The sequence below is a fragment of the Maylandia zebra genome, linkage group LG17, assembly GCF_041146795.1.
Source record: "Maylandia zebra isolate NMK-2024a linkage group LG17, Mzebra_GT3a, whole genome shotgun sequence".
NCBI lineage: Eukaryota > Metazoa > Chordata > Actinopteri > Cichliformes > Cichlidae > Maylandia > Maylandia zebra.
Genome location: NC_135183.1, coordinates 18,448,285 through 18,475,362, shown reverse-complemented (window position 1 = coordinate 18,475,362; position 27,078 = coordinate 18,448,285). Strand labels below are relative to the sequence as shown.

At 40.9% G+C, this 27,078-nt stretch overlaps 1 protein-coding gene and 1 long non-coding RNA gene across 7 annotated transcripts; one reads left to right on the top strand and one right to left on the bottom strand.

Moving 5' to 3' along the window:
• Positions 1–582: 582 nt before the first annotated feature.
• Positions 583–23,304, bottom strand: LOC101478905 (peroxisomal succinyl-coenzyme A thioesterase). 5 transcript variants are annotated; one of them, XM_014408722.4, is made up of 11 exons: positions 15,516–15,698; positions 14,767–14,972; positions 11,584–11,683; positions 10,953–11,137; positions 10,031–10,191; positions 9,210–9,338; positions 5,227–5,309; positions 5,061–5,154; positions 4,870–4,950; positions 3,939–4,080; positions 583–2,189 (listed from the first exon to the last, which is right to left on the bottom strand). In XM_014408722.4, exons 1-11 carry the CDS (start codon positions 15,566–15,568, stop codon positions 2,065–2,067), a joined length of 1,359 nt encoding a protein of 452 aa, XP_014264208.3. In that variant the 5' UTR covers positions 15,569–15,698; the 3' UTR covers positions 583–2,064. The 5 variants fall into 5 exon arrangements, with proteins under 5 accessions (XP_014264208.3, XP_076732357.1, XP_076732356.1 ...); XM_076876242.1 differs by having other exon boundaries at positions 9,219–9,338; XM_076876241.1 differs by lacking the exon at positions 15,516–15,698 and adding an exon at positions 23,172–23,304 and having other exon boundaries at positions 5,061–5,309.
• LOC112431018 (uncharacterized) lies at positions 22,119–26,845 on the top strand. Of its 2 annotated transcripts, none has more exons than XR_013093986.1 (4): positions 22,119–22,556; positions 25,616–25,664; positions 25,833–25,896; positions 26,237–26,845. It is a non-coding gene; the product is annotated as an uncharacterized LOC112431018 (long non-coding RNA). The 2 variants fall into 2 exon arrangements; XR_003022296.2 differs by lacking the exon at positions 22,119–22,556 and adding an exon at positions 23,377–24,990.
• The last annotated feature ends 233 nt before the right edge of the window (positions 26,846–27,078 follow it).

The following is a 27,078-nucleotide window of genomic DNA, read 5'->3' as shown; positions in this document are numbered from 1 at the left end:
GTGACCCCATCATAACACCCCCACGGTGTGCTGCAAACTCTTTGTCTGTGTGCACGAGCACGTGAGTGCCTGTGTGTGCGCGTACCCGTATGTCTATGTGAGTGCACGTGAGTGAGTGTATGTGCGTACCTGTGTGTATGTGTGAGTGCACGTGAGTGTGCGTGTGGATGTGTGTGCGTAACAGTTAAAACACTATGTGCGTATATCTCTATGTACGTGCCTTCCTGAGGGTCATAAAAGTCCATCTCCCTTCCAAATCAAAGTTATTTAGTTACAAACTTTGAGACTCCCACCCAGTCATGCCCTGAGGAATTTCCACTCAACATTAACCTCTCCTTATCTCACTTTCACAGTTCAAACTGGGGGAGGGTCTCCTAGAAATCTACTCCTAAGTTTATGACACACTCAGGCCTTTATTACATCGAGGGCAGTGTCAGTGTCTCTACAATAATTCTACATTCTAACACATTTCTAAACTCTAAAATAGGTACGCATATCTTCACTATCCTTGTGTATCTTCCATGTATTTGGGACACGAATGTAAAATTTCTGTTGTTAGGATGAAAATGACACCAGACATCCACCAGTTCCAGTTCAGTCATCATGCCTAGTAGGTCAATTTGGACTGAGGTTTTATTATTACCAGTAATATGTCTAGTTTAGTCTTCAGAGTACAAATTAAAATCTCCTCCCCTGAGTATAATTCCTCCTCCTTTATCTGCCACAAAAGGTGCAATCCCTTTTAAAAAGTGCAGTCTTCATTTTGGGCATACACATTTAAATTTTTTTTCTCTTGATTGGGTTAATGATTCTGCTTACATTATAATTTACAAAATGTAAATAAGTCATAATCTCTGTACAATAATATATGCTTCCCTTATTTAAACAATAAACATATTTAACTATCTAACAATGTGTTGACAGCTCCGTGCCCCTCTTTCTCTGCAGCGTATTTTGACTTCGAGCTCCTTCAGCAGCCTCTGTTAGTGTTGCAAAGGTCTTCTCTGTGGTATCCAATTTAATTTTCACTTCTGCCAGGTACAGACATTTCGCCTGCACTTTCTTTTTATTTTAGTTGTTTTATGATTTCGTGAACCTTAGCTCTTTTCTACATTGGGAGTGTAGTCTTGATTGAAGAAGATCCGTTTATCTTGGAAGAAGACCTGTCTCTGGCTCCATGCTTGCTCTATAATCTTATCTTTTATTGCTGCATTGAGGAACGTCACTATCATTCTTGAAGTAGCTGTTTCACAAACCTGACCGTATCCTTTCCTTCACTTCCTTTTGAGATCCATACATCTCAATCTGTTTTGGAGATCCTTGCACTTTGCTGAGAGATCCATATCGCGGTGAATCAAGTATTGCAAACCGCTTTCGTGTCACATGACTTTGAGCCATACTGACACTTTTCTTTTTATGTGTCTGGTTGGCTTGAGTTGCTAGCATTGGTGTTTAAGCTAGCTGGACTCTATGGTCTCTGTTTATCTTCTCTTCTTTTCCAGGTATCTTTAAGAGTTCTTTCTCTCACGGCTTTATGTATTTTGTTGTTTTCTTTATTTAACTGCCTATTACGTACAATAGCTACTTGTTTTCTCGTTGTCTGGAGGGCAACCATGGCTTCACCTGAGGTTAATTAGTCAAACAATTACATTAAGACAATAATACACTGTCTTAAATAGAATAAAATTACTGAAAATATCAGTGAAAGTATGTATGTAGTGTATATAATAATATTTCTTAGCATTGAAAGTACTGTGTATGGATGAAAGGTGTTTTTAGGGTCTTAAAGCAACAGTTTAGACTAATGATATGGGGGGAAAACACGTACTCACTATGAGCTTACATAATCAAGCAAGGTTCATAATAAGAAATATGGTTATAAAATTATTATGGCTTCATGCCTGCATTGAAACAACAACACACTTTGAGCTTTTTTGACACAGAATCCTAGTGTTAACAAATACCTGCGTACGTGTGGACATAGCCTGACTCATCTAAGTAAAGCAGTTGCAGAATGAAACCATGGTCAGTATATCACACCAGTGATTCGACATCATGTGACTCTCACAGTTTTGCTTTAACACTCGGGCTATGGTACAAGTGAAGCTGCAGAAAACTCAAGATCTTCCTCCAGGAGTCTTCCTGAGCATCTGAATGAGCTTTAGTGTGTCCTCCCCACAGTAATATCACTGAAAAACACACAGTTACAGAGCTAACTAATAAAGCACAAAGCAGAAGATTTTAGCAACCTGGTGTGTAAACATATTTTTAAGGGACCTCAAAATTCAAACCCTTGATTTTCAGGTGTACCTAATACAGGGAGTGCAGAACTATTAGGCAAATGAGTATTTTGTCCACATCATCCTCTTCATGCATGTTGTCTTACTCCAAGCTGTATAGGCTCGAAAGCCTACTACCAATTAAGCATATTAGGTGATGTGCATCTCTGTAATGAGAAGGGGTGTGGTGTAATGACATCAACACCCTATATCAGGTGTGCATAATTATTAGGCAACATCCTTTCCTTTGGCAAAATGGGTCAAAAGAAGGACTTGACAGGCTCAGAAAAGTCAAAAATAGTGAGATATCTTGCAGAGGGATGCAGCAGTCTCAAAACTGCAAAGCTTCTGAAGCGTGATCATCGAACAATCAAGCGTTTCATTCAAAATAGTCAACAGGGTCACAAGAAGCATGTGGAAAAACCAAGGCGCAAAATAACTGCCCATGAACTGAGAAAAGTCAAGCGTGCAGCTGCCAAGATGCCACTTGCCACCAGTTTGGCCATATTTCAGAGCTGCAACATCACTGGAGTGCCCAAAAGCACAAGGTGTGCAATACTCAGAGACATGGCCAAGGTAAGAAAGGCTGAAAGACGACCACCACTGAACAAGACACACAAGCTGAAACGTCAAGACTGGGCCAAGAGATATCTCAAGACTGGTTTTTCTAAGGTTTTTTGGACTGATGAAATGAGAGTGAGTCTTGATGGGCCAGATGGATGGGCCCGTGGCTGGATTGGTAAAGGGCAGAGAGCTCCAGTCCGACTCAGACGCCAGCAAGGTGGAGGTGGAGTACTGGTTTGGGCTGGTATCATCAAAAATGAGCTTGTGGGGCCTTTTCGGGTTGAGGATGGAGTCAAGCTCAACTCCCAGTCCTACTGCCAGTTTCTGGAAGACACCTTCTTCAAGCAGTGGTACAGGAAGAAGTCTGCATCCTTCAAGAAAAACATGATTTTCATGCAGGACAATGCTCCATCACACGCGTCCAAGTACTCCACAGCGTGGCTGGCAAGAAAGGGTATAAAAGAAGAAAAACGAATGACATGGCCACCTTGTTCACCTGATCTGAACCCCATTAAGAACCTGTGGTCCATCATCAAATGTGAGATTTACAAGGAGGGAAAACAGTACACCTCTCTGAACAGTGTCTGGGAGGCTGTGGTTGCTGCTGCACGCAATGTTGATGGTGAACAGATCAAAACACTGACAGAATCCATGGATGGCAGGCTTTTGAGTGTCCTTGCAAAGAAAGGTGGCTATATTGGTCGCTGATTGGTTTTTGAATGTCAGAAATGTATATTTGTGAATGTGGAGATGTTATATTGGTTTCACTGGTAAAAATAAATAATTGAAATGGGTATATATTTGTTTTTTGTTAAGTTGCCTAATAATTATGCACAGTAATAGTCACCTGCACACACAGATATCCCCCTAAAATAGCTAAAACTAAAAACTACTTCCAAAAACATTCAGCTTTGATATTAATGAGTTTTTTGGGTTCATTGAGAACATGGTTGTTGTTCAATAATAAAATTATTCCTCAAAAATACAACTTGCCTAATAATTCTGCACTCCCTGTATAGTGGTTACAACCAGAAATTCTTCCTGGAAGTCAGGTTGAAGTGTGTGTGAGTATGTGAGAGAGAGAAAGAAACTGACCCTTCTTTTTACTGTTTAGTATGATAAACTTCGTAGCTCTAAAATGAGGAGAGAATGGCGGCTCAATCAGGTGTCCAGCACCCGGATACGCTAATCTGCTCAGCAGGTGTTCCTTTCCACCTTCACGCAACAACCTGGCCACCTGTGGGTCAGAGGTCAACTTTAATTTTATGCTGACATCATCATTTAACAAAGTTCATATTCTGAAATTTTTATTGTTTTTGGAGTGTGAATACATCTTTTAAACCAATGCTCTTAGAACAGGGGTCTCAAACTTAAATGAGCTGTGGTCCATTGCTGGCACTGTCATCTCATTGGAGGGCCACTTTGGTGTTCAAGTAGAAAACAAACTTAAAAAAAAACAAAAAAAACAAGAAACCACGCACAAATTTTTTATTTTTTTTTTAAATTTCAAATACTGTATAACAAACCATAAATTCGAATGTGAACGAAATATTCTTCCCCCCCCCCTCACTCTTAACTAACTTTCATTAAACTACCAAATAAACAAACTGGTACTCTCTCTTAATGGCCAGACACGTGGCAGCACTTCTGCTATAATTTTGTTTGTATTTAACAAAATAAAAATGCGGAAATAAGTGTACGCATTAGTTTTGGACTACTAGTGAAAATAGTTTTCTTTACAAATAACTCTCTCACTGAACTAACACAGCCAGTCCCTCAACATGTTTGGGCTCTCTGCTCATATTACCTTTATATTAAATAATGTTTTGCTTTTTAAAGAACCTTTTTTAATATTGCTTTCAACAAAAAACAAATTCTCCCTAACAAAAAAAAAAAAAGTAACTTCAAAGGCCAAATTGCATTATATTTCTTCATGTCAATATACGGCCTGCAAGCAGGGATAACGTGGGCCATAAGTGGACCTCAGGCCACGGGTTTGAGACCCGTGTCTTAGAGCATCACTAACCTCCTCCGCTGTCTCCACTGTAGGCCAGTTCTGATCGTCACAGCCATTAACCAGCAGCATCGGGCAGTTAATTCTCCCCACCTGTCAACAAAGCAGATTTAAAAATCCCACAGGAACTAAGAGGTCCAACTCAGGTTTGGAGAGGTCATTAGGTCTACTGGTAGTATAATGCAGTATAATACAGCACTCACTTCCACGTTGTTTGAGGGGTCAGCGATAAGATCCAGAGCAAAACTTCTCCAGCTCATATAGTTGTTCTCATCGAAATGTGCCTTGTGAAAATGCCTATGATACATATTAGTAACAATAATTTGTATTATCATTAAATTTTCATGACAAACAGTCAACAGTACGTACTTGCTTAGTATTTTAAACCCGGCCTTCAGGGTGGTCCCAGGTGGGTGATAGTGATTGCTGCTGATGCAAACAATGCAGCGAGGCTGGAACACAATGATAAATCAAAACATTTGATGTTGCACATTGAATTAAAAGACCCAAAGACCAGCTTCCAACTTAGTTTTCAACAAAACATGGAATGTTTAAACCTCCTGGAATTGCCATTTTGACCATCTGCATTGAAGGTCTCTTTTATGTGCTTATTTTTGTCATACTGAAAAATGTAAATGTACATCTTTTTTTCTCAATTGCACAAAGTTGGCAGAACCCATATAGACACATTAATGGAAAATACTAAGCTGCACTTCAACCAAAAACTTTTCCACTCTTTTCCAACTGGGAACACAGCTGTGAACGGTCCCAGTGCAAGCTGGAGGTCATCAGGTGATGAAGCCAGAAGAACCACGTCACCTGCAAAAACCAGATGTGATCCTGACACCACTAAAAGGGAGTATGCCTGCCACTTGGTTCCACCTAGAATTTCTGTCCCATAAATTGAGACCAGAATTTGTGATAAAAGGCAGACCTGACTGACTTCAGGTCAAACTCTGAGTGAGTCCAACTTATTGTTGGAAAAAAAAAACACCAAGCTCTCATTACAGTTGGGCAAGGACTGAACAGCCTGCAACAATCAGACAGAGATCCCAACCTCCTCAGGACATCCCAGGGCATATCCTCTCTAAGTCCACGAAACATGCAGACTGGTTGCGCAAACTCCCACAGACCCTCAAATGTCTTTAAGAGGATAAAGAGCTGGTCCACCCCAGGTTGACCTCTCCACGAGTTGTGAGCGAGTCGTCCCCCTCATTATCCGCCTCTGTTTTCTCTAAAGAAGGCGAGTAGGTGTGATTGAGATGACTGTTGAAATACTCCTTCGACTCCCGGACTGGGTCTCATGCATACTATACACAGTGTGAGTACAGCATTGCTTCCCCTACTTGAGACACCTGATGGTTTTCTGGAACTGCTTCAAGACCAGTTGAAAGTTTTCCTCCATGGCTTCTAGGGCTGCACTCTGCTTGGCCTGCCAGCACTTGTCAGCTGCAGCAAGAGTTCTGGAAGATATCCAAGCTCGATAGCACTCTGTGGTGGTGCGTGGTCTGTGGTCCATGCGGATGGATGTAAAAATAAAGATGGCTCAAAACACGGATCTGTGGTCCTGTCGTGCCTTAACCCCACCACACTGGTGCCGAAACCCAGGATGCGGCATGAGCAGGTGCTCACGGCTGTGCCCGCACGGTCATGCCAGTTCGCCAGGTGGCCGACCGCCGGGCCAGCATTGCCGCTATAAGTGTGGCCGGCCTCCGGACCAGCATTGCCATCACCGTAGGAGACTTGGGCGGCCTCAGCAAAAGACACTGCCCTGTCGTTGGGTTGAGGCCGGTGGGGCGGGGGAAGTAGGTAGGTTCAGCTGGATGGCTCCCTGGCCTCAGTTGAGCGATGGGGTGTGTGGTGGGGCGTGGTCTGTGGTGCCTTGTGGACGCACCTGCAGATCACGCCTGCGGTGTTAAATCACGGAGAAGCAGGATTGAGAGGGTTGTTGTGGTGGTGGGACAAATGTAAAAATAAACATGGCTCAAAACACGGATCTGTGGTCCCGTCATGCCTTAATTCCACCACATACTCGTTCTCCAGCTCAATGGATTCCTTCCTCTCTGGTGTAAATCTGGTTCTGAGGAAACCACTATGACTGGTGCCAATGATTTTATGGGCAAAACTCTGTACAAATATCTTGGCAGTGACAATAAATGGAACATGGTCCACTCAGACTCTCTCAGACTCTGTATCCCCAGCCTCCCTCTGGATGTTGTTTAAGTTCTATCAGAGGTAGAAATTCAAGATCTTGAAGACTAGGGCCTTAGCTACATGCTTGCAACACACATTCAATATACAGGGAGTGCAGAATTATTAGGCAAGTTGTATTTTTGAGGAATAATTTTATTATTGAACAACAACCATGTTCTCAATGAACCCAAAAAACTCATTAATATCAAAGCTGAATGTTTTTGGAAGTAGTTTTTAGTTTTAGCTATTTTAGGGGGATATCTGTGTGTGCAGGTGACTATTACTGTGCATAATTATTAGGCAACTCAACAAAAAACAAATATATACCCATTTCAATTATTTATTTTTACCAGTGAAACCAATATAACATCTCCACATTCACAAATATACATTTCTGACATTCAAAAACAAATCAGCGACCAATATAGCCACCTTTCTTTGCAAGGACACTCAAAAGCCTGCCATCCATGGATTCTGTCAGTGTTTTGATCTGTTCACCATCAACATTGCGTGCAGCAGCAACCACAGCCTCCCAGACACTGTTCAGAGAGGTGTACTGTTTTCCCTCCTTGTAAATCTCACATTTGATGATGGACCACAGGTTCTCAATGGGGTTAAGATCAGGTGAACAAGGTGGCCATGTCATTAGTTTTTCTTCTTTTATACCCTTTCTTGCCAGCCACGCTGTGGAGTACTTGGGCGCGTGTGATGGAGCATTGTCCTGCATGAAAATCATGTTTTTCTTGAAGGATGCAGACTTCTTCCTGGACCACTGCTTGAAGAAGGTGTCTTCCAGAAACTGGCAGTAGGACTGGGAGTTGAGCTTGACTCCATCCTCAACCCGAAAAGGCCCCACAAGCTCATTTTTGATGATACCAGCCCAAACCAGTACTCCACCTCCACCTTGCTGGCGTCTGAGTCGGACTGGAGCTCTCTGCCCTTTACCAATCCAGCCACGGGCCCATCCATCTGGCCCATCAAGACTCACTCTCATTTCATCAGTCCATAAAACCTTAGAAAAACCAGTCTTGAGATATTTCTTGGCCCAGTCTTGACGTTTCAGCTTGTGTGTCTTGTTCAGTGGTGGTCGTCTTTCAGCCTTTCTTACCTTGGCCATGTCTCTGAGTATTGCACACCTTGTGCTTTTGGGCACTCTAGTGATGTTGCAGCTCTGAAATATGGCCAAACTGGTGGCAAGTGGCATCTTGGCAGCTGCACGCTTGACTTTTCTCAGTTCATGGGCAGTTATTTTGTGCCTTGGTTTTTCCACACGCTTCTTGCGACCCTGCTGACTATTTTGAACGAAACGCTTGATTGTTCGATGATCACGCTTCAGAAGCTTTGCAATTTTGAGACTGCTGCATCCCTCTGCAAGATATCTCACTATTTTTGACTTTTCAGAGCCTGTCAAGTCCTTCTTTTGACCCATTTTGCCAAAGGAAAGGACGTTGCCTAATAATTATGCACACCTGATATAGGGTGTTGATGTTATTAGACCACACCCCTTCTCATTACAGAGATGCACATCACTTAATATGCTTAATTGGTAGTAGGCTTTCGAGCCTATACAGCTTGGAGTAAGACAACATGCATGAAGAGGATGATGTGGACAAAATACTCATTTGCCTAATAATTCTGCACTCCCTGTATGTTTGGGCAGGCCAGGTCCATCAAGCATCGTCACTTTACACCTCATCTGCCCACATAAGTGCCAAATTCACCCAGTAGAACAATGGAGTGCCAAGATGGAGCACATTCCAGCACCTTATCCACCAGTCTAAGAAAAATTGTTATTAGGTGCAAACAGCAGTCAGGACCCACTAAACCGAGTAGAAAATAGTATACCCACACCTGCATGCTGCCTCTCACCAAGGGCAACTCCATAGTGAAAGAGTCGAGACCCTCTTCAGGATGCTAAAGACGGTCTCATTTCTGACTTTTCTGGTGGTTAAGAAGTTCAGGCTCCTTTCCTAACAGAGAAGCCACATCCTAAGTACCTACAGCCAGACTTTTCAAGTGGCGATCAGACCACCGGGGCCCTCACGCCTGACAGCCACCAAATCCACAGGACACCAAACTGTTACGAGAGACTGACAATCAGTTTCATCACTGTCAATCCACAATATCACTGCATCAAGAAGGAAGGAAATCTTACCCACCACGTTTACCTTAATAATGGTGCTGTAGGCTGTTAAGTTGAAGGCCACCGTGGAGCCCAGGGAAATACCAAGAATTCCAACTCTGTCTGGTATCACTTGAGGATGGTTCCTAATAATGTTAAATGCTGTCTAATAGGAGAGTGATACTGGAAATTAATGAGATATTAAAACAAGGTTTTAATATGTATAAATTTACATTGTTTTAAAAAGTGTTACATGTCTAAAACGATAACTCAATATGAAGAATATGAATGAAATTGGAGTTAATTGAAAAAGGATCCGTTATTTTTTGCCTCATTTTATTCTATTTACTTATCTTTTCTCCTTGTTACTATGTGAAGTGGTATATTGCTGATTGTAAATTTGTTGTTTGGTTTGCGTTAGAACCGGAGATAAATGTTAGTTTGTTCCTTGATTTTTGGTGCCCACTTGTAATATAAATTGGATTGCAGATAGGGGGCAGGGTTTAAAAAGAATATTTTCTTCTTCCTGCTCCTTTTCAGGCATAGTTGCAGTGCTATACCGAGAGAAAGTGTGGTTGGTTTGTCTGAAAGAACTCTGTGGAAACTGTTGAACCAAGTGTGAAATAAATGAAATGTGTTAGATATTACGGCATTGAAGAAAAATTAGATTGAAAGATTTTTTTTTTATTATTATTTTTAATGATTTCACCCAGAGTTTAATTACTAATCATGTAAAACTGGAAGTGTAAGTAAAAAAAAAAAAAAAAAAAAAAAAAAAAAAAAAGGAAAAGTATTATTTGTCCAAAAAGACAAAACAAAAAACCCCATAAAACACATTAGTATGTAAATCGCACAAACCTCGAAGTACTTAAACTCTACATCTGCTGACAGGTGTTCAGACCTTAGGTAATCCAGCGAGAAAGAAACGTAACCACGAGATGCCAATAAGGCAGAGCGATACTCCAGCAGCCCTACACCGCCTCCCCACATGTCTAGCAGCGTAGGGAAGGGTCCAGGACCTGAGGGGAAAAAACAGAATCAAACACAGTATTTTAGTCAGTTTTTTCTACTCTTAGTTCTGTTTGTGTCACGGCTGGGGCAGCAGTCGTGTTGTGGAGTGAAAGGAGGACCCAAAATGCAGGCAGCCGACTGATGATATGAGTGAGGGTTTATTTACAGGTGACAGTGGCAGAAGAGACAACGAAGCATGAGAAAACAACTGAAGAAACCTAAACTGGGAGAACTAAATGACAAACCTGAGAGCATACAAAAGGGGTGTGGGGCAGAGAGCCGCAGAGACGGGAACGGAACACCATAGAACGCAGACGAGCCGACAATGAACACAGACCGACACCCACTAAATACACACACACACACACACACACACACACACACACACACACACACACACACACACACACGGTAATTGGGTAATCACACACAGGAGGGAAGAACAGCTGAACCCAATACACATGAGGACCGGAGGAGACAAGCTGAACACAATGACAACAGACACAGACTTTCAGAACAAAACAGGAAATCTAGAACCCGAACCGGACACAAGGGGGGAGGATACAGAATAACTAGAACAGAGGAAAATAATCACTAAACACAAAACGCCCAGGACCATGACAGTTTGATGTCAGGAAAAGAGGATATTCCTCATGTAGTAATTTCGGGGTCAGAAGTGTCACCCATCCATCACACAAAATCCAGATTATTTAAAAAAAAAAAAAAAAGAAGAAAAAAAGAAGTAGTAAATGTTTTATTTCCGGTGTACCTGGTGGTATAAACAGGGTCCCCTGCACTCCTTGCTTATTAATATCAATTCTCTTGACACCAGGAGCCATGTACCATCTCTCTGCGAGTGCTGATGCCAGAGGGGTCCGGTCCCTGAAGTCCTCGTGTCCACTGTGGACTGAGATGTTGACCAGCATTGGTGTGCACACGTTTATCTTCCTTAACCTGACCAGTAATGATACGAGTTATTGAACAGAATAAACAAAGGGTAGTCCACCCACACACACACACACACACACACACACACACACACACACACACACACACACTAGTCATGGTGTTAGTTAGTCATATGTCCTTCAATGCACAAAATTAAACAAATATCTATTACTCCTTTCTTTTCCCTGTACAGTGTTGCCAAGATGAGTATTGTAATTCCTTATTATGACATTACAGGCTGCTGTTTTTTTTTATGGAGACAGGATTTTTCTTAAACAAAGACTTTCACCGTTGGCTTTATGCAGCCTAATTATGTCTGTTGTTACCTCCCGAAAGGCGTACAAGTCAGTCCTTGTCATGCCGAAACTGGTATAATCGACATAAATATTGATGTGATAACTTAAGCTCCTTTACACGCCACGAGCTCGGCAAGATGACCACCGAATCCTTACCTGAGGCCTTCGCGGCTGCCTGGGACCGGCCGCATGCTCCACAGCAAGCCCATGGGCTCTTTTCCCGTATACGTGCCTCCAAAACTCAAATCCTCGGTAACTATAAGAAAATAAAAACCATTTTATTCCATTTGACTTGGTTTCATTTTTATTTCATATCTTTGTATCATAATTAACTCTTTCTAGTGTTTTCTTTTACTGTTTTTCATTTAGAGTTTTACTTACTTACTTTACTGATTAATACCACAGTAAAAAGTCTGTGAGCAGAGCTCACACTGACAATAATCAGTTACCATCTTAATTTCTTTCCCACCCTTTTTTAAATTAACAAAACAGGACAGCATATCTGTGCCAAGGACACAGAAGACTGACAAGAACAACACAACCTGGAAAAAAATCACTGTAACAGGAGGATATCAACATATGGGATATAAGAATGAGTGTGCTGTGTGAGTGGGTTTAACTATATTCTGCCAGTGATCAAATGGGACAGACTAAAATCTCAGAATCGCTTCCAAACCATATCACAGAAATAGGATCCGGAAGATGGCCTTTACCAAAAATCAAAAATAGCCCCCATATCCTGAGAAAGACCCTGTTTATTAGGTGGCCATCGGTAAATTAATTTTCAGTGTTGTATATAATGTAAACGAAGTCAGTAGTTTGATCATAGTCCTGCCCTTCCACCTCCTGGGATTCACGAATAGGACTTGATCAAGGTCACCCAGTGACACTTGTTAAGAGACTAGCAGGTGATACTCACCTTGAAGAGACACAGACACACACATACATCAATGTTGTGTGAAGGTACAATAAATGGATTTAAATATTCCCACAGCAATGAAAGCATCATAATTTCAGCAATTATTAATACAGCTACTACTACTACTACTAATAATAATAAACTTAGTATTTTAGTAGTACTCCCTAATTATGATACATGAGCATGATATTTTGAGTAATTGAAATCAAGCAATGTAACAAGTTAGTTTATTGATTATTAAGGTCCAGATGTGGTTCGGTTTTCAGTGGTTTTTATCTAAATCAAGGCAGACAGGGAAGGAATCTTCCAGGGTGCACAAGACTGTATTTGATGTTCTGTCACGGTGAATGTGCTGTGTGAAGGCAGGCAGGAAAGGACCCAAACGCATTACTCACAGACGCGGTAACTTGAACAAACAAACAAACCAAAAAAAAAACCCCACAGCTCTATTTGCTGGCAGGGGAAAAGCATACAAAACAAAACTATACTGGGAGATCGAAGTTCAGGAGGAAACACCAGGAGCGTAACACAGCAATGAGGGATGACACAACGCTGAACACTGGAGGATACTGTAGGAATGTTTAGCTGATTTAGAGTTTAGAAATGTGTTAACATAGAATCTAGAATTATTGTAGAGACACTGACACTGCCCTCAATGTAATAAAGGCCTGATTGTGTCATGAACTTAGAAGTAGATTTCTAGGAGACCCTCCCCCACTTGAACTGTGAGATTAAGACAAAAAGGAGTTAATGTTGAGTGGAAATTCCTCAGGCCATGCCTGGGTGGGAGTCTCAAAGTTTGTAACTAAATATCTTTGGTTTGGGAGGGAGATGGACTTTTATGGGCCTCAAGAAGGCACATACATAGAAATATACGCACATAGTGTTTTAACTGTCACGCACACACATCCACACGCACACTCACTCACGTGCACTCACACATACACACAAGTACGCGCATACACTCACTCACATGCACTCACATAGACATACGGGTATGCACACACACAGGCACTCACAGGCTTGTGCATACACACAGACACAGAGTTTGCAGCTTACCATGGGGTATGCAATTTATCATGGGGTCACTTCTACAAAACTGAGGGAAACGGACAAAGGGGTTGAGATCTGCAGAGGAGTTCCGGGGTCCTGTACATCTCCCTTCTAGAAGGTGTAATCAATAAGTGTAATCAATGAGTGTGGATTAATAAAAGTGTTGTAGATTGACTACTGAGTCCCCGGTGTTCTTTCTGGAGGCCTGAGGAATCTACGAACCGGGTAAAACTGTATTAAGGTAACAATACACACTATAAATACACAGACAAGAACATGAGGGAATGAGAAACAGGTGGGAACACAGCCGGGAGAAATAAGACCTAACGAGACAGAAGAAGCGAAACGAGTAGCATTGCCATAAGACATGGACCTTCAAAATAAAACAGAGAACAAGAAACAATTTACAAAGATGCAGACTAGACACTGAACCTTACCTGCACTAAACACGAGGGCACAATAACAAAACCTAAGAAGTAGGAATACAACCCGTAATGCTAAATCAAACCAAAACATAAGAACTCAAAATGCTGAGTCACAATGAGACAGAACTGTGACATGTTCTTTAAACAGCAGACAATTCAAAGAATCTAAGTCACCTATCTCCGCATTGATCATTAATGTAAACAGACAATGAGTTACACATAAATTCAGAAAGCACACTCCAAATTCAACAGTGCCTTTTTTGTATTAAAGAAAATCTAATAAAGCAGTTTTAGTGAAGTCATCAGCATCAACCAAGAAACACAAACTGCCAAAACCCCAAACTAAAACATCAGGTAAGCGTTTTAAAGCTTACTGAGGTAAAAAGAGTGAGAATCTCTTTAACCCTTGTATGGTGTTCGGGTCTGTGAGACCCGTGTTCAGTTTTTTTCAAAAGAAAAATTAAACAATTAATTATTTTTTCACGTGTAAATGTGTTGTGTCTTTCCACTCACTCCACTTGATTATAACTGATTTATTTATAACATTTTATATAAAAGAAAAACGAGAAGCACATTAATTCATAAATGTGATCTAACAAAGGTAAAGGGAAAAAATTAACCATGTTTGCTGTTCATATGTCTTGTAATTGGGATGAAGTAAACATCTGTTGAGTAATTTAACATAAAATTGTTTGATAGTGTTAATTTGGAAAGCCAAAACTCTAGCGGGTCCATCAGACCCATGAACACTGGCTGAGTAACAAAAATACGAACACCACACAAGGGTTAAGCATGATGAGCAGGACAGGAAGTTGCTCACATAGGGAGTCGAGTTCACATTCCAATAAAAACTGTCCAACACAAACATTTTTAGCTTGTTCACCCTCCAAAGACCAGCTCTGAGACAGCATCCTAAGTCTTCTGCAGTCAGTGGTGACCCACCTGATACGACGCCTCTGTGGTCGCTGACGTAGTGACCATATGCTTCCCAGTCGTCCTTGTCCTCAGAGTGGTGGAGGGAGTGGAGGGTTACCGGACATCCTGGAGGAAGATTCTCCACCAACACTTGAAATTTCTCATCAACCAAAGCCCGACTCGGGGTGATGGAGAGGATCGGAGGAACCGCCTGTGTCATGGCTGAGAGCAGTCTGTGGAGAGAAACCGTGACAGGTGAGTAACAGTGACAGGTCGGTCCGTCAGTGACGTTCAGGTCTAAGCTGAATTAAAAGCACAGATTTAGATGCAAACACACAGACAAAAAAGCCGTTTTATTTGGTTTTTAATCAGATGTTAATTTTATTTCTAGTTGTTTTGCATCAACTCACAATAAAGGCGTGTGTGTGTGTGTGTGTGTGTGTGTGTGTGTGTGTGTGTGTTATGAACAAAGTTAACTTTCTGGGATTTCTTAACATGGATAATAAGGCATGTATCGAGCCATTACACCTTGTTGTTTTGGATTATTTTAGCTTTCGTTTATAAATCATATGGCACACATTAGCAACCTTTGCTGTCATTTATACATGTATTTAAGTATTTGTGTATGTAGTAACTGTATCTCAAAAGAAGAAAGGACAACCCCTGCGTCTGTCCAGGAAAATGATTATGAATCTATAATGGTTAGTGCCATGTGAGGATGCAGCTGAAAGAAATATCTGGCTCAGGAGGCGGTCTACCACGTCAAATTGAGCTACCTGTAGCAGGCGAGTGTACACTCCTGTAGCAGTGGCCTGGTCACACTCCACATAATCCCTCTGATAAACCTCTCATTCGTATTATCTCAGTTCCTGGCAGGCAAAAATAAAAATGTCCAAACTTCAGCTGCAGCTGGTACTCAAGGTCAGCAGCCTGGCTCTGCCGCTGATGCAGTTACCCCCTTTAATAAACAGACATGAAACCACGCCTCCTTTCAGCAACTCTGATGATTTGTGATCTGGTGCTGTCTAAAAACCTCAGTGTCACTATCCTGCGTTTTTTTTGACCCAGCATTTTGAGTTTTAGTGTATTTTGATGTTTATGGTTTATGTTTAAGTCCATTAAGGTTTTCTAAGTCCATTTCTATTATGCCTAGGTTGCTGTTATAGTTCTTTGTTATTAGATTCCCCTTGTGTCTTCAACCCCTGTGTTAAGTCTTCCTCGCCCTTCATGTGTTTCATGTCTGCATGTCTTGTGTTGTCAAGTTCTTGTTGTCATGTCTGCGTCTCATTATGTTTCCTGTTTTATTTTGATGAGATCTTGTGTTTCTACGCTCAAATGTGTTTAGTTTTACTCTCCCCCTGTTCATTCATATCAGCTTTTTCCCCCATGTGTTTCCACTTCCGCTGATCACCTCATGTGTGCATTTAGTCTGTGTGTTTCCAGTCATTCGTCGTCAGGACGTCTGCCAAGTTCACGTCATGTTTCCAGTTTTTTTCCATGTATCCATGCCTGGTCCCATGTTCAAGGTTTCTTTGTTTTTCAGTCTTAGTTCACCCAGTTTAGGTTATTGTTTAGTTTGTCTTCTTTTTTAAATAAACGGCTCGTTTGCCACACTCAAGTTTTGTTTTGTCTCTTCGTGTGTTGCTGTTGGGTCCACCTCCTCAGTCCACACAGTCAGCTTTGCAGCTAGACTGTGACACAGAGGTCTCAGCCCCTCTGTGTACATGTATTCAGGATTCAGCTCATTTGCAGAATTTTGAATTTGTATTCATGTTTGTTTTTTATTAATTTGTAGCCAAAAAAGACACATTTTGTGGATATTTATGGGCTCAAATTGCGGTCATAAATATTTTGTACTTCAGATGCATATTTGTGAACTGTGTTTTGTGACCTTGTAAACCAAAATATCTGAAAAAGTTATGTTTGTGCATTTATAGATGAGAATTTGTGTGTGTGTGTGTGTGTGTGTGTGTGTGTGTGTGTGTGTGTGTGTGTGTAGAAAGATTTGTTTGTAAAAAGTATTTATACAAGTTACAATTTTTTTTTTGTTAAGGTCTGGTTACAGATACAAAGCAAAAAACTGTGTAAAACTCTGTGCTCAGGTTTCCTGGTTGTGTGTGGATTTCAACTTATGAGTACGAATTTTGACCTAATTGTGTGGATGCCCTCAAAGGCATCCACACAACTAGAAGTTAAGACATGAGGCTTGTGCCAATATATCTTCAGACACTCCTGATGCTCACAATTCAAGAATATATTTCTCACCTATTACCGTTCTGAGATGAGTTACACTTGTTTGAGGGTAGGAAATTTGTTCTTCGCTCAGATTTCATCAGATTTAAAACTCTGGAAATGAGGCACTTTTTTCTCTCATCATATCTTTTTGATGGATTTCCACAGAGCCATGAAAATTTCCATGACTGTTTACCAAAGCCTGCTGTTTCTTACGGTGAAAGAATGATTTTGATGCTCCATAGAGATTTAGAGTTACAAAACATTGTTTGAGGGCATGTCAAGGCAGTTTTTGCTTCACCTCTACTTAGTTACAGTGTTTTACAAGTCATATATCTTTAACAATTTATATTTTATCTCTGAATTATGAAGACCTGAAGATTCCCCCCATCTCTTCTGAACAAAACGATGTCTAAATGTCCATTCTAGCCCCTACGGTTAGGAAATTATGGCCATTTGTTCGAGGGGAATCCTGAATGTCAGAAATACACTGAAGAAAACTCATACCTCTCTCTGTGTCTGTGTGTGTAAGGGCTGACTACAGCAGGTGCAGCTAATTCAACTGACCTACATATACCAAGCCCAGACTCTCAACAGCTCCTGTTCACTTTGCACTCTGTGTATGAATGTCTGTGTATCAATATTTCTCCCATGTTAAAGTATTACTCCTCCATAATAGTATTTCTGCTAAATCAAAGTACTTCTACTACATTTTAGTACTTCTGCTCAATCATAGTATTTTTGCTAAATCATAGTATTTCCAGAAGAATTCTGGTAGCAGATCTAAGTGCTCGGACAGGAGTGTGTAACTTGAGAAGCTCATTGAGGTAGCTCGGTGCCAAGTTATTAATGGTTTTGTAGGTGAAAAGTAACATTTTAAATTGAATGCGGTATTTAATTGGAAGTCAGTGCAAGCCAGCGAGAACAGGAGTGATGGAAGAAAACTTCCTGCTACCTGTCAAAAGGCGTGCCGCCGCATTCTGGACAGTCTGCAATCTAACGAGAAGGGTGGAGGAAAGGCCAATGTAAAGAGAGTTGCAGTAGTCCAACCTGGAAGTCACGAATGCGTGAATGAGTTTTTCCAAGTCAGTGTGCGGAATATAGCGCTTAGCCTTAGAAATGAGGCGCAGCTGATTAAAACTAGACCTCACAACAGCAGACACTTGCTTGTCAAATTTAAGCGAGCTATCCAGTAGTATGCCCAAATTACTGGCATAATCAGAAGGAGAGCTAGCATAAGGCATCAGAGCAGCGCACAGTTGGTCGCAGGGGATTTTACTATCAAACACCACGATCTCCGTTTTCTTTTCGTTCAGGACAAGAGAATTACTCTTGAACCAACCTTTAACCTCACGCATGCATTCATGAAAATAGTGAAAAGACATAGCAAGATCGTCAGTAATCTCAAAATAAATCTGTATATCATCAGCATAGCAATGAAAGGCAATATTATACTTCTCAAAAATTGCTCCAAGAGGGAGCAGATATAGCGAAAAGAGAATAGGGCCTAATACAGATCCTTGAGGCACACCACAGCGTACAGGTACCGAGGAAGATGAGAAGTTGCCCAAATTAACCGAAAAAGACCTGTCAGCAAGATAGGATTTAAACCAGTTGAGGGCAGTGCCTCTTATACCCACAGTATGCTCAAGTCTTAGTAGAAGAATGTTATGATCAACCATATATAAAGCAGAGGAAAGGTCCAATAAAACCAGGACCACAGAGCGTCCAGAGTCAGTGCTTACAAATAGGTCATTGAGAACTCTAAGCAAGGCCGTTTCAGTGCTGTGCCGTGGCTTAAAGGCAGACTGAAATTTCTCTGCAATGTTGTTCGCGTCTAAGTATGCCTGAAGCTGAGAAAGAACTAGTCGCTCCAGGATCTTGGACAGTAACGGAAGCTTAGAGATTGGTCGATAGTTCAAAAGATCATAACAATCAAGATTCTTCTTTTTCAGAATAGGCTGGACTACAGCATGCTTAAAGGCCAGTGGGACAGATCCAGAGAGTAGAGAAAAATTCATTAAGAACAGAATGCTCGGTCCAATTACATCAAAGCAGCCCTTAACAATGCGTGATGGGAGAATATCAAACACAGCATTGGTGTTTTTTAGTTGATCAACCAGCTGCTTCAGAGTCGAAAGCGACACGGGCTCAAATTGATGAAAAGTTGAATTACACTCAGAGGAAAAGACAGGATAAGATGTAGACGAAGAGGAAAGCTTAAGGGATGAAACCTTATCTAAAAAAAAGAATTTGAAAATGCTCACAAAGAGCTTGTGAATACAGTAAAGGCATATCAGGACCGGGATTAACAACAGAATTAAAAATTTTAAATAGCATACGGGGGTTGTGACAATTAGCCAAAATGACTTTGGAAAGAAAAGATGCCTTAGCCATTCTAGCAGCAGTTTGAAACTGTGAGCAGCTGGTCCGTAACATATCATAAGAAACCTGAAGTTTATCTTTTTTCCACCTCCTCTCATCACGGCGACAGACACGTCGTAAGGCACGTGTAGTATCGTTTAGCCAGCAATGAGAGTAGGGTCTAGGGCGCTTCATTTTGATGGGAGCAACAGAATCAAGAATAAAAGAACAAACAGATAACAGGATATTAGCACAACCATCAACCGAACAGAGAGAACAGTCGTCAGGTACAGTCAAATCAGAGGTAGATGAAAATAATGATAGCAAAATATCAGCATAACCATCAGATGAGCGAACTGAGCAGCAGTCAGGAATTATAGGCGCCAAATCTAAAAAAGACACAGCAAACTTTGACAAAGCTTCAGAGCTGAGTACGCGTTTATTTACCTCTTTTCAGCACATAGTTTTACTTCTTCTGCTCTTTTCAGCAGATTCCACTACAAGGCATCCACAGCATTTTCGCAGGAAATGCAAATTTTTCTAGTTTTTATTCCTTTCAGCTGATTGACCAATGTCATGTCAATCACAAATTTAACCGTCCAATCAGAGAACAGATGGGTTTGACTGTCGGAGGGGTGATTTTTCTGTCACACTTCACCAATGGCGTGTCCAGCGGGGTGGCCTGGGGGGGCACAGGCCACCCCCCAAACCAGACTGGCCACCCCAGGTGCCACCCCAAAGGCAAAACAATAAAATTCAATCAAATATCAAATGTCCGATTATGTTTTCACGGTGACGCTCAGATATCCGAGTGTAAGTGAATGCAGCATCGCTTCTGCGCTATGCGCATCACGTTAGCAAAGGTAGGAGAGCCAAGCGCGAAAGATGGCACTGCAGGAAACAATTTTTCGGTGAAAGAAAATGAGGACAGAATAAATGTCCCGGTAAGTAATATTAAGTTTGTTGAGTTTAGTAAACTTCGGTGAAATTAGAATACCAAGGAAAAAATAACACTTAAAGAATTATTGCAGCCGTCGAATATTTCTGACAGTATGCTACTGAGGGCAGCTAACATAAGAGTTATGCGTTATAAGTTGTAATCTAAGTCGTAACATTGCTGTATGGAGCTGCAAATTTGGTTGCAGGTTAACATAGCTGGACTGGCCATCGGGCTTATTTGACTTATTTTTTATTTTTTTTGTAACGGCATGAACAATGAGAGGTGGTGGATTGGCCAGATGCAGGTCGATGTGTAGAAATAACTCCGTTGTTTGGTGGTGGCTATGGCGGGGCTTCCACAGAGGCAACAGGTGGATGAGGGAAGGGGAGGCAGGAGGAGAGACCCGAAGCAGCCGCCAGTCCGAGTGTCAGGTGAACTGAACTTCAGGTAAGAAGTTATGACCTGCAGTCTATCTGGGTCAGATATAAACCAAGTTTAGGTGGAGTTTATTTTCATGTTGCTGACTTTTTACTGTCAGTTGCAATAACTCGTACTGCGTTCTAGCCAGTTTGACGGAGTTTTTATACAGCTGGGTGGGTGCTATGATGTTACTGATAGTGAACTTTATTTTATTCATAAGGTTAGTTAGTAGAGTTGCCAACGGCTCCTTAAAAAAATGGAATGGTCCCTCATTCAGAGAAAATATTACGCGTTTCGTATTGAGCTGAGAAGAGACGCAGTTTGTCCCGGACTTTAGCTAGAATGGAAAAAGACACAAAGCTGGATTTATTCTGTCTTTACGCTGCACAGCTGCCTCTTCTCTCATTCTCTCCCCTGCCTCTCCTGTTGCTACTTCAATCATGAAACTGATCAATGATCAGCTGATCGGCTTTTTTCTCTTGTTTATTTATCGCCCACTTTGCGCCAGAAAGAGGAAACCAGCAGATATTGCGCTAAACAACAGCAGCACGTTTAAGCTTGATCAGCTGTTGTTAGAATTTATTTAATATTAATTTCTAGTATCAGCTGATGTTTGCTGGAGCCACAGCTGTAAAGCTGCTGGTCATGATGTCTGTTTGTATATGTGGTGAGAGGGAAACATGAAACCAGGAGATGTCCTTACTGAATCATCAGAGCTGTGATGGAGAAACAGGTTTACCTTTTAGGTGACATGAATGAGTTGAAGTTATCAACTGTTTCTGAGAGACAAATAACACCAGGATCCTTTTTTATGTAGCTGACAGCTGGTAACTGTGCAGGGGCGGGTCTAGGAAAGTTTTGCCAGGGGGCCAGGTAGGGCATTAACAGGGAAAGGTGGGCACAAAGAAATACTTTTCTTTCTTATTCTCATTTAAAATACCTAGTTTTTATTAAATAATTATCTAAATCTTACAACCAAAGTTTTTATCTGACGTAAAATGTATAGAAATCATACATATACCAACAAGACTGTACATCACTGTCACAACAGCATTTGTTTTCATTCAAAGTCTTTATGGCTTTAATACCTGGTGGGTCGGTCTGTAGTAAAAATGCCCAATTTTTTTGTCCCAGTCCAGCCCTGCAGGTTAATACTGGCAGTGTCACCATGCCAGCTGACTGTATTTTATCATCAGCCAGTGTTGTTCTTTATCAATATTACCAAAGTTTACCATAAGGCAGCATAGAAAGTATTTACTTGCTTTCAGGTTTTATTCAAATGTTAGTCTTTTCATTTGTTTCCCCACTTTTTTCCTGTTTCAAAATCAAACACCAGTTTGTGAGAAGATTATCTTCTTTTTTAAATAGGCAGATAAAGTTTTACATTGGAACTGGCTAATTTGTCAATTGTATGTTAAAAATGTTCGTATTTTAATATTCAAAAATGTTTTTGCCCAAAACATATGTGCACTATATGTCAGTAAAAATACTATGCAAATATTGATGTCCTTGAATGCTGAGTAAACACTGACAAAGCACTGATTGTATCTCTTGTACTTTATCAACGCAGTATCTAAAAACTTTGCACCGTAGTGGTTAAAATCTCATTCTAATAAGAGTTAAAAGTGCATTTGGTTATTAGGTTTATAGGATTATTGAATTATGGTTAAGGGTTGGTAGAATTTTTTTTTTAAACATTATCTGCCAATTAAATCTGCCACCCTTCTCCAAATCTGTGCCCCTACCTGGCCCCCCCAACAAAAATTTTCTAGACACGCCACTTCACTTCACAGATTGTGTTGATTGCTGCACATCAACAGCTAAGCTGTGTGTCTCTGTGTTAATTTTGTTTCTCTTTATGGTATGTATTTGGCACTTTACTTTTGTTGCACTCTGGTACTCTGGCCGCGGCGCGGCAGTAGCACGCAGCGGCCACTCCGGAGCCAAAGTGGTGCTGCATTGTTTATTGTTTACGTTTTTGTGTGTAGCGTGTTTATTTTGCACTATGTATGGATATCGTCGCAATTGGTGTCGGTGTCCGTGCATACAACAGCCAGACACTTTTCAACCTAAATAACCCGGTTGACGACATCCAGGATGGGCTGCGGGAAACGCTGCGTGAACTCTGCTTGCTCCGCGAACCAGGCCTCGAAGCCTCGGCGTTGCCTGATGTCGGTGGCCGGAGGTGGGGACATCGGAAGCGATGCGCGAGGAAGCGGAAGCGCGGCAAGCGGGCGGGAGTCTGTGATAGGCTAAAAACAAACCCTAGCCGGTGTTCCAGATCTACTGGCGTTTAGATCAACTGGCGTTGGTCGAACAGATGTGTGGCAGTCTTGCGTTTCAGGAGCTGCTACCGACAAACCAGCAAAAAAACGCCAAATGTGGCATCTGTGACACTTGTGAGGTTATGTCAAACACACTCCGTCAGTCTTGATGCTGTTGAACAACAAAATGTTTAAAAATGTTGCGAGTTTACCTGGTGATATCCTCATGCGCGACGCGTTCGCGAAAACAGCAAACAATTAACACCACGCCGATGTTGTTCACAGGACAGCAAGAGTAAACGATCGGGAGACTCTTGTCGTCGTTATCGTTCCCCTCGCACGGTTTATTTCTCCGAATTCAGCGTTTTTGCTTCACAACTACAGCGAGCAGTTTACTTTGTGCACTAACATGGACTCGAGTCAACCAGCGCCACCTCTGGCCAAGTGCCACAGCCTACAGCCAGATCAACCTGTGACACACATCTGCACCACGTTTGAATTCGTGTCATGCACATTTGTACCTTTCAATTGTGTCTGTTTGTGCGTCATGCAAATAAACCTTTGAAAAGAATGAAATGACACTAATATTTCACTAGTGTTGTAACATCACATGTTGTTAGTGTAGTCTGCCTGTGTCTTTTCTCTGCGAACAAACATTGTAGAGTTGGTTGTTATATACAGTATGGTTACTCCTAATGATCATTTGTAAGGAGATGGCAGTTACTGTGAATGTACAGCGGGTGATTAGTAATAAACAGTCAGACAATGACTCTGAAAATCTCATTCAGTCTTGCAGATTGAATGCACCTTCTGTGGAAAGTGGTACCACACAGTGTGTGTGGACTTCCCCTGTGCAGAAGGCGACTACAAATGTTGTGGGTGCTACATAAACAGAAACAAATGATCCCTGTTGTCTTTGCTTACTGATTGTTTTCAGTGTTGACAATCCACATTGCCGGGATTGTATCTGTCAACATGTTTGTGGGTAGATCTGGATGTACCAGGGGTTAGTGCAGCCACTCAGCCTCTACTCAATGTGATCATAGCAGCAGGTGCAGATGTGTCACAAATTAATCTAGTAGTAGGCTATGGTACTTGGCCACAGGTGGCAGCAGTGGACTCCATTGGAGACTGCTCCAGCTGCTGTGTGATAGTGGATCTGCTACAAATTGAAGATCATAAGCAAGTTTTGGAAATTAACCCTTGTATTAAGTTGAAGAACAAACAATTGACATTGATTTTGTTGCAGGTCATTTTGACCCGTACTGTGTAAATCCACTCAGAATTATCCAAAAACTGCAATAAAACAATAGCAACTTTATTTTCCATTAGATAAACATGTAGAACACAGACATACAACAGTTAGACTTTCCATAACTATTTTAGGAACAATTTGGTTTTTCGTTCTTACAAACACATTTCTTTTGAACTTGCCCAACGTTCTCAGTTTCTCAATGCTCAACATTTTCTATTTTGTCCACATGATGGACAGAATGTAACTGTGTGCTTTCTGCAGATGTACTTCTTGCATTTCTCACAAAAAGTGCTTGTTTTCAAACAGGAACCTTCCTAACTAAGATTTAAAACAAAGGATTTCTACGTCTCCTCCAGTCTCACAAACAGATGACAAACCAAGCGACACACCTGAGTCACTGACTTTCTTAAATCCACTCACTCTCACTGGCTGTTTATTACTAATGACCTGCGGTAGCGCTCTTTCCTAAACTGTGGGTGTAAAAGTCTATTGCGGAATGAGCTGCTCAGTACTCATACAGTGTCATGCAGGGGGTGGATGGTGTTGTCCATGATGGATGTTAGCTTAGATAACATGCTCTCCTCCCCAACCCGCTCAATGGACTTCAGCGGACAGTCCAGGACAGACTTAGCCCTCTTGACCAGTTTATTAAGTTTCCCCCTGTCCCTCTCTGCCATTCCAACACTCCAGCAGACCACAGCAGAAAAAATAAGAGATGCCACCACAGTGTCGTGAAACGTCCTTAGAAGAGTCCTGGATCTCAGCCGCCGTAGCAGGTGGAGACAACTTAGACCCTTACATCAAGAACATCTCTTTAAACAATGAAGCTTTAGTACTGCCTATAGGACACAATGCTGTTTGTGTCTCTTACAACACATAAAAACTGTAAAATAACTGTCCTATAAAATAGTAATTGTTTTTACTACACTGTAAAATGTAATATTGTGTTTAATTAAAAATATTAAATAGGCTGAACTCAATTTTTATCAATTTGTTATTAGAACTCGATTTAAATAAGTTACCAGTACTTTTTATGCAAAAATGCTGATAAACTCAATTTATTTGAGTTGTCTTAACTTAGAAAAACTAAGTAAGCTGGAAGTTTACTTTTAAGATATTTTCAGGCAAGAATGTAGCTGTGTAAAGTTCAAATATCTCCTCGATTTATCAAGACATCACATATTTGCAAAAATGCTCCGACGTTTTCAGAGACGTCCATTTTTTTCATGCTTTGTGGCAGCTTTTGAACATCTGTGGCATCTATTAATGCCAAATCTAGCCTTTATTTAACAACATAAGCAAACTCTATGTTACAATAATTGCACAGCCATTAAGGATCAAATCGGTTTCTGAAAAATGTTCTGTTTTTTCTCCCTCTGCTTGCTTCTTACTGTCTTTGAGGCTCGGGACCAGCACTCCTGTTGTTGGACAGAAAGACATCAACTCAGTGGTAAGTATTTTTGTTTTCCAATATATTAGCAACTGTCAGTGACATTTATATTAATCAGGCTGGACTTTAATCATACTTTAGATCAGCCTGTTTTACTTATTGTTTTATTTGTGCTTTGGTTTGGGGAAGTTGTTTCTTTACTGATCTTTTCCTGTCTTCTGTTATTAGACTTGAGATATGACTGCACTAGGCTGTTGCTGGTGACTCCAGTTAATTCTACAAGACATGCTGTGTAAGTAAACAAACAACAACAGTTTGGTCTGCATTTCTTGAAAGATCACATCCCCCAAACTTAGTTTAGAGGGTCAATCATTTTGCACATCATTAGAATGAAAGTTATTGGCCATGTTTGCATAGCCCTTTTTAAAATGATGCTTTCATGACATTATTGTTTGTTGGGTGGTGGTCACGGCTATCCAGACTGACAATTGGGACATTGAATGTCACCTCGCCGGTGGGGAGGGAGCCTGAGATTGTGTAAATTGGAGTCTGTTTTATACCAAATGCAGAAAAAAATGTTTTAAGAAAGCAATTAAGTTCATGTTCCAAAAAATATGATGGCTTGCTTGCAGGACAACAGGAGAGATGAGACCTCCGTCACAGATGGTGTGGTCACCATCTGTGACCTGTGCTGCAGGTTCAAGCTCATTGCATCTCCAACCCACATCCACTGCCACTGTACTTAAGGGAAGTTAAAGACTTTCTTCTGCACCTACATTTGGATCACCTCGATCCATGACAGTCATTCAGGCAGTAATGCCTGAACTGGAAACAAGCCATCCTTAAAATATTACAACATTCCAGCTCATGTGTTGGAATGAAAAACAAATGTGTTGTTTAAATCAGAGACTGCACTTGTGACAGAACAACAAATATTTTATTTTGATTATATAAGTAATGTAAGCACAAAACAAACTTGTGGTAGGCCTAAACTTATTTTCAGAATAATTACACCTGAGACTTTGTTCATTGTAAGATTATAACAGTGATGGCAATATAATTGTTTGTTGTTCAGCAGAACAGTGTCCAGTATGTTGGCTGTTATACTTTGTTGTGCTTGAAAATAAAAGTTGGGCTGATTTTAACATCATTACAAAAAGTTTTGTTAATTATTTTTAATCATATTCAGGTTACCACAAATTGTTTTTTCATTTAGTTGAACTTGAAATGTTTGTCAGTAGGTAAACAATTAGTATTGTACAGCCAGAAATATCAAGTTATTCTTAATACTGCAGACTTGCAATGTGTAAGTTGTTCTAACAGTCATCTTAAGTAAGCTTTACTTAGTTTTTTTGAGGCAACGAATTTCCTTAATTTTTTTGAGTTCTGGGAACTAACAAGGCTGTACAGTGTACTCAAAATGAGTAAGTTGCCCTAACTTGGTCATCTTACGTAACCTTGATCCAATTTTCTT

What these genes read in the sequence shown, in the direction of transcription:
- LOC101478905 (XM_023152835.3), bottom strand. Translation starts at nt 15,568, where the DNA reads ATGTGGAGTGTGACCAGGCCACTGCTACAGGAGTGTACACTCGCCTGC. An exon ending in TAGAGTTTAAGTACTTCGAG is followed by an intron (nt 9,339 to 10,030) that starts GTTTGTGCGATT and finishes CTCTCCTATTAG; the next exon opens with ACAGCATTTAACATTATTAG. An exon ending in ACCCCTCAAACAACGTGGAA is followed by an intron (nt 4,951 to 5,060) that starts GTGAGTGCTGTA and finishes CTTTGTTGACAG; the next exon opens with GTGGGGAGAATTAACTGCCC.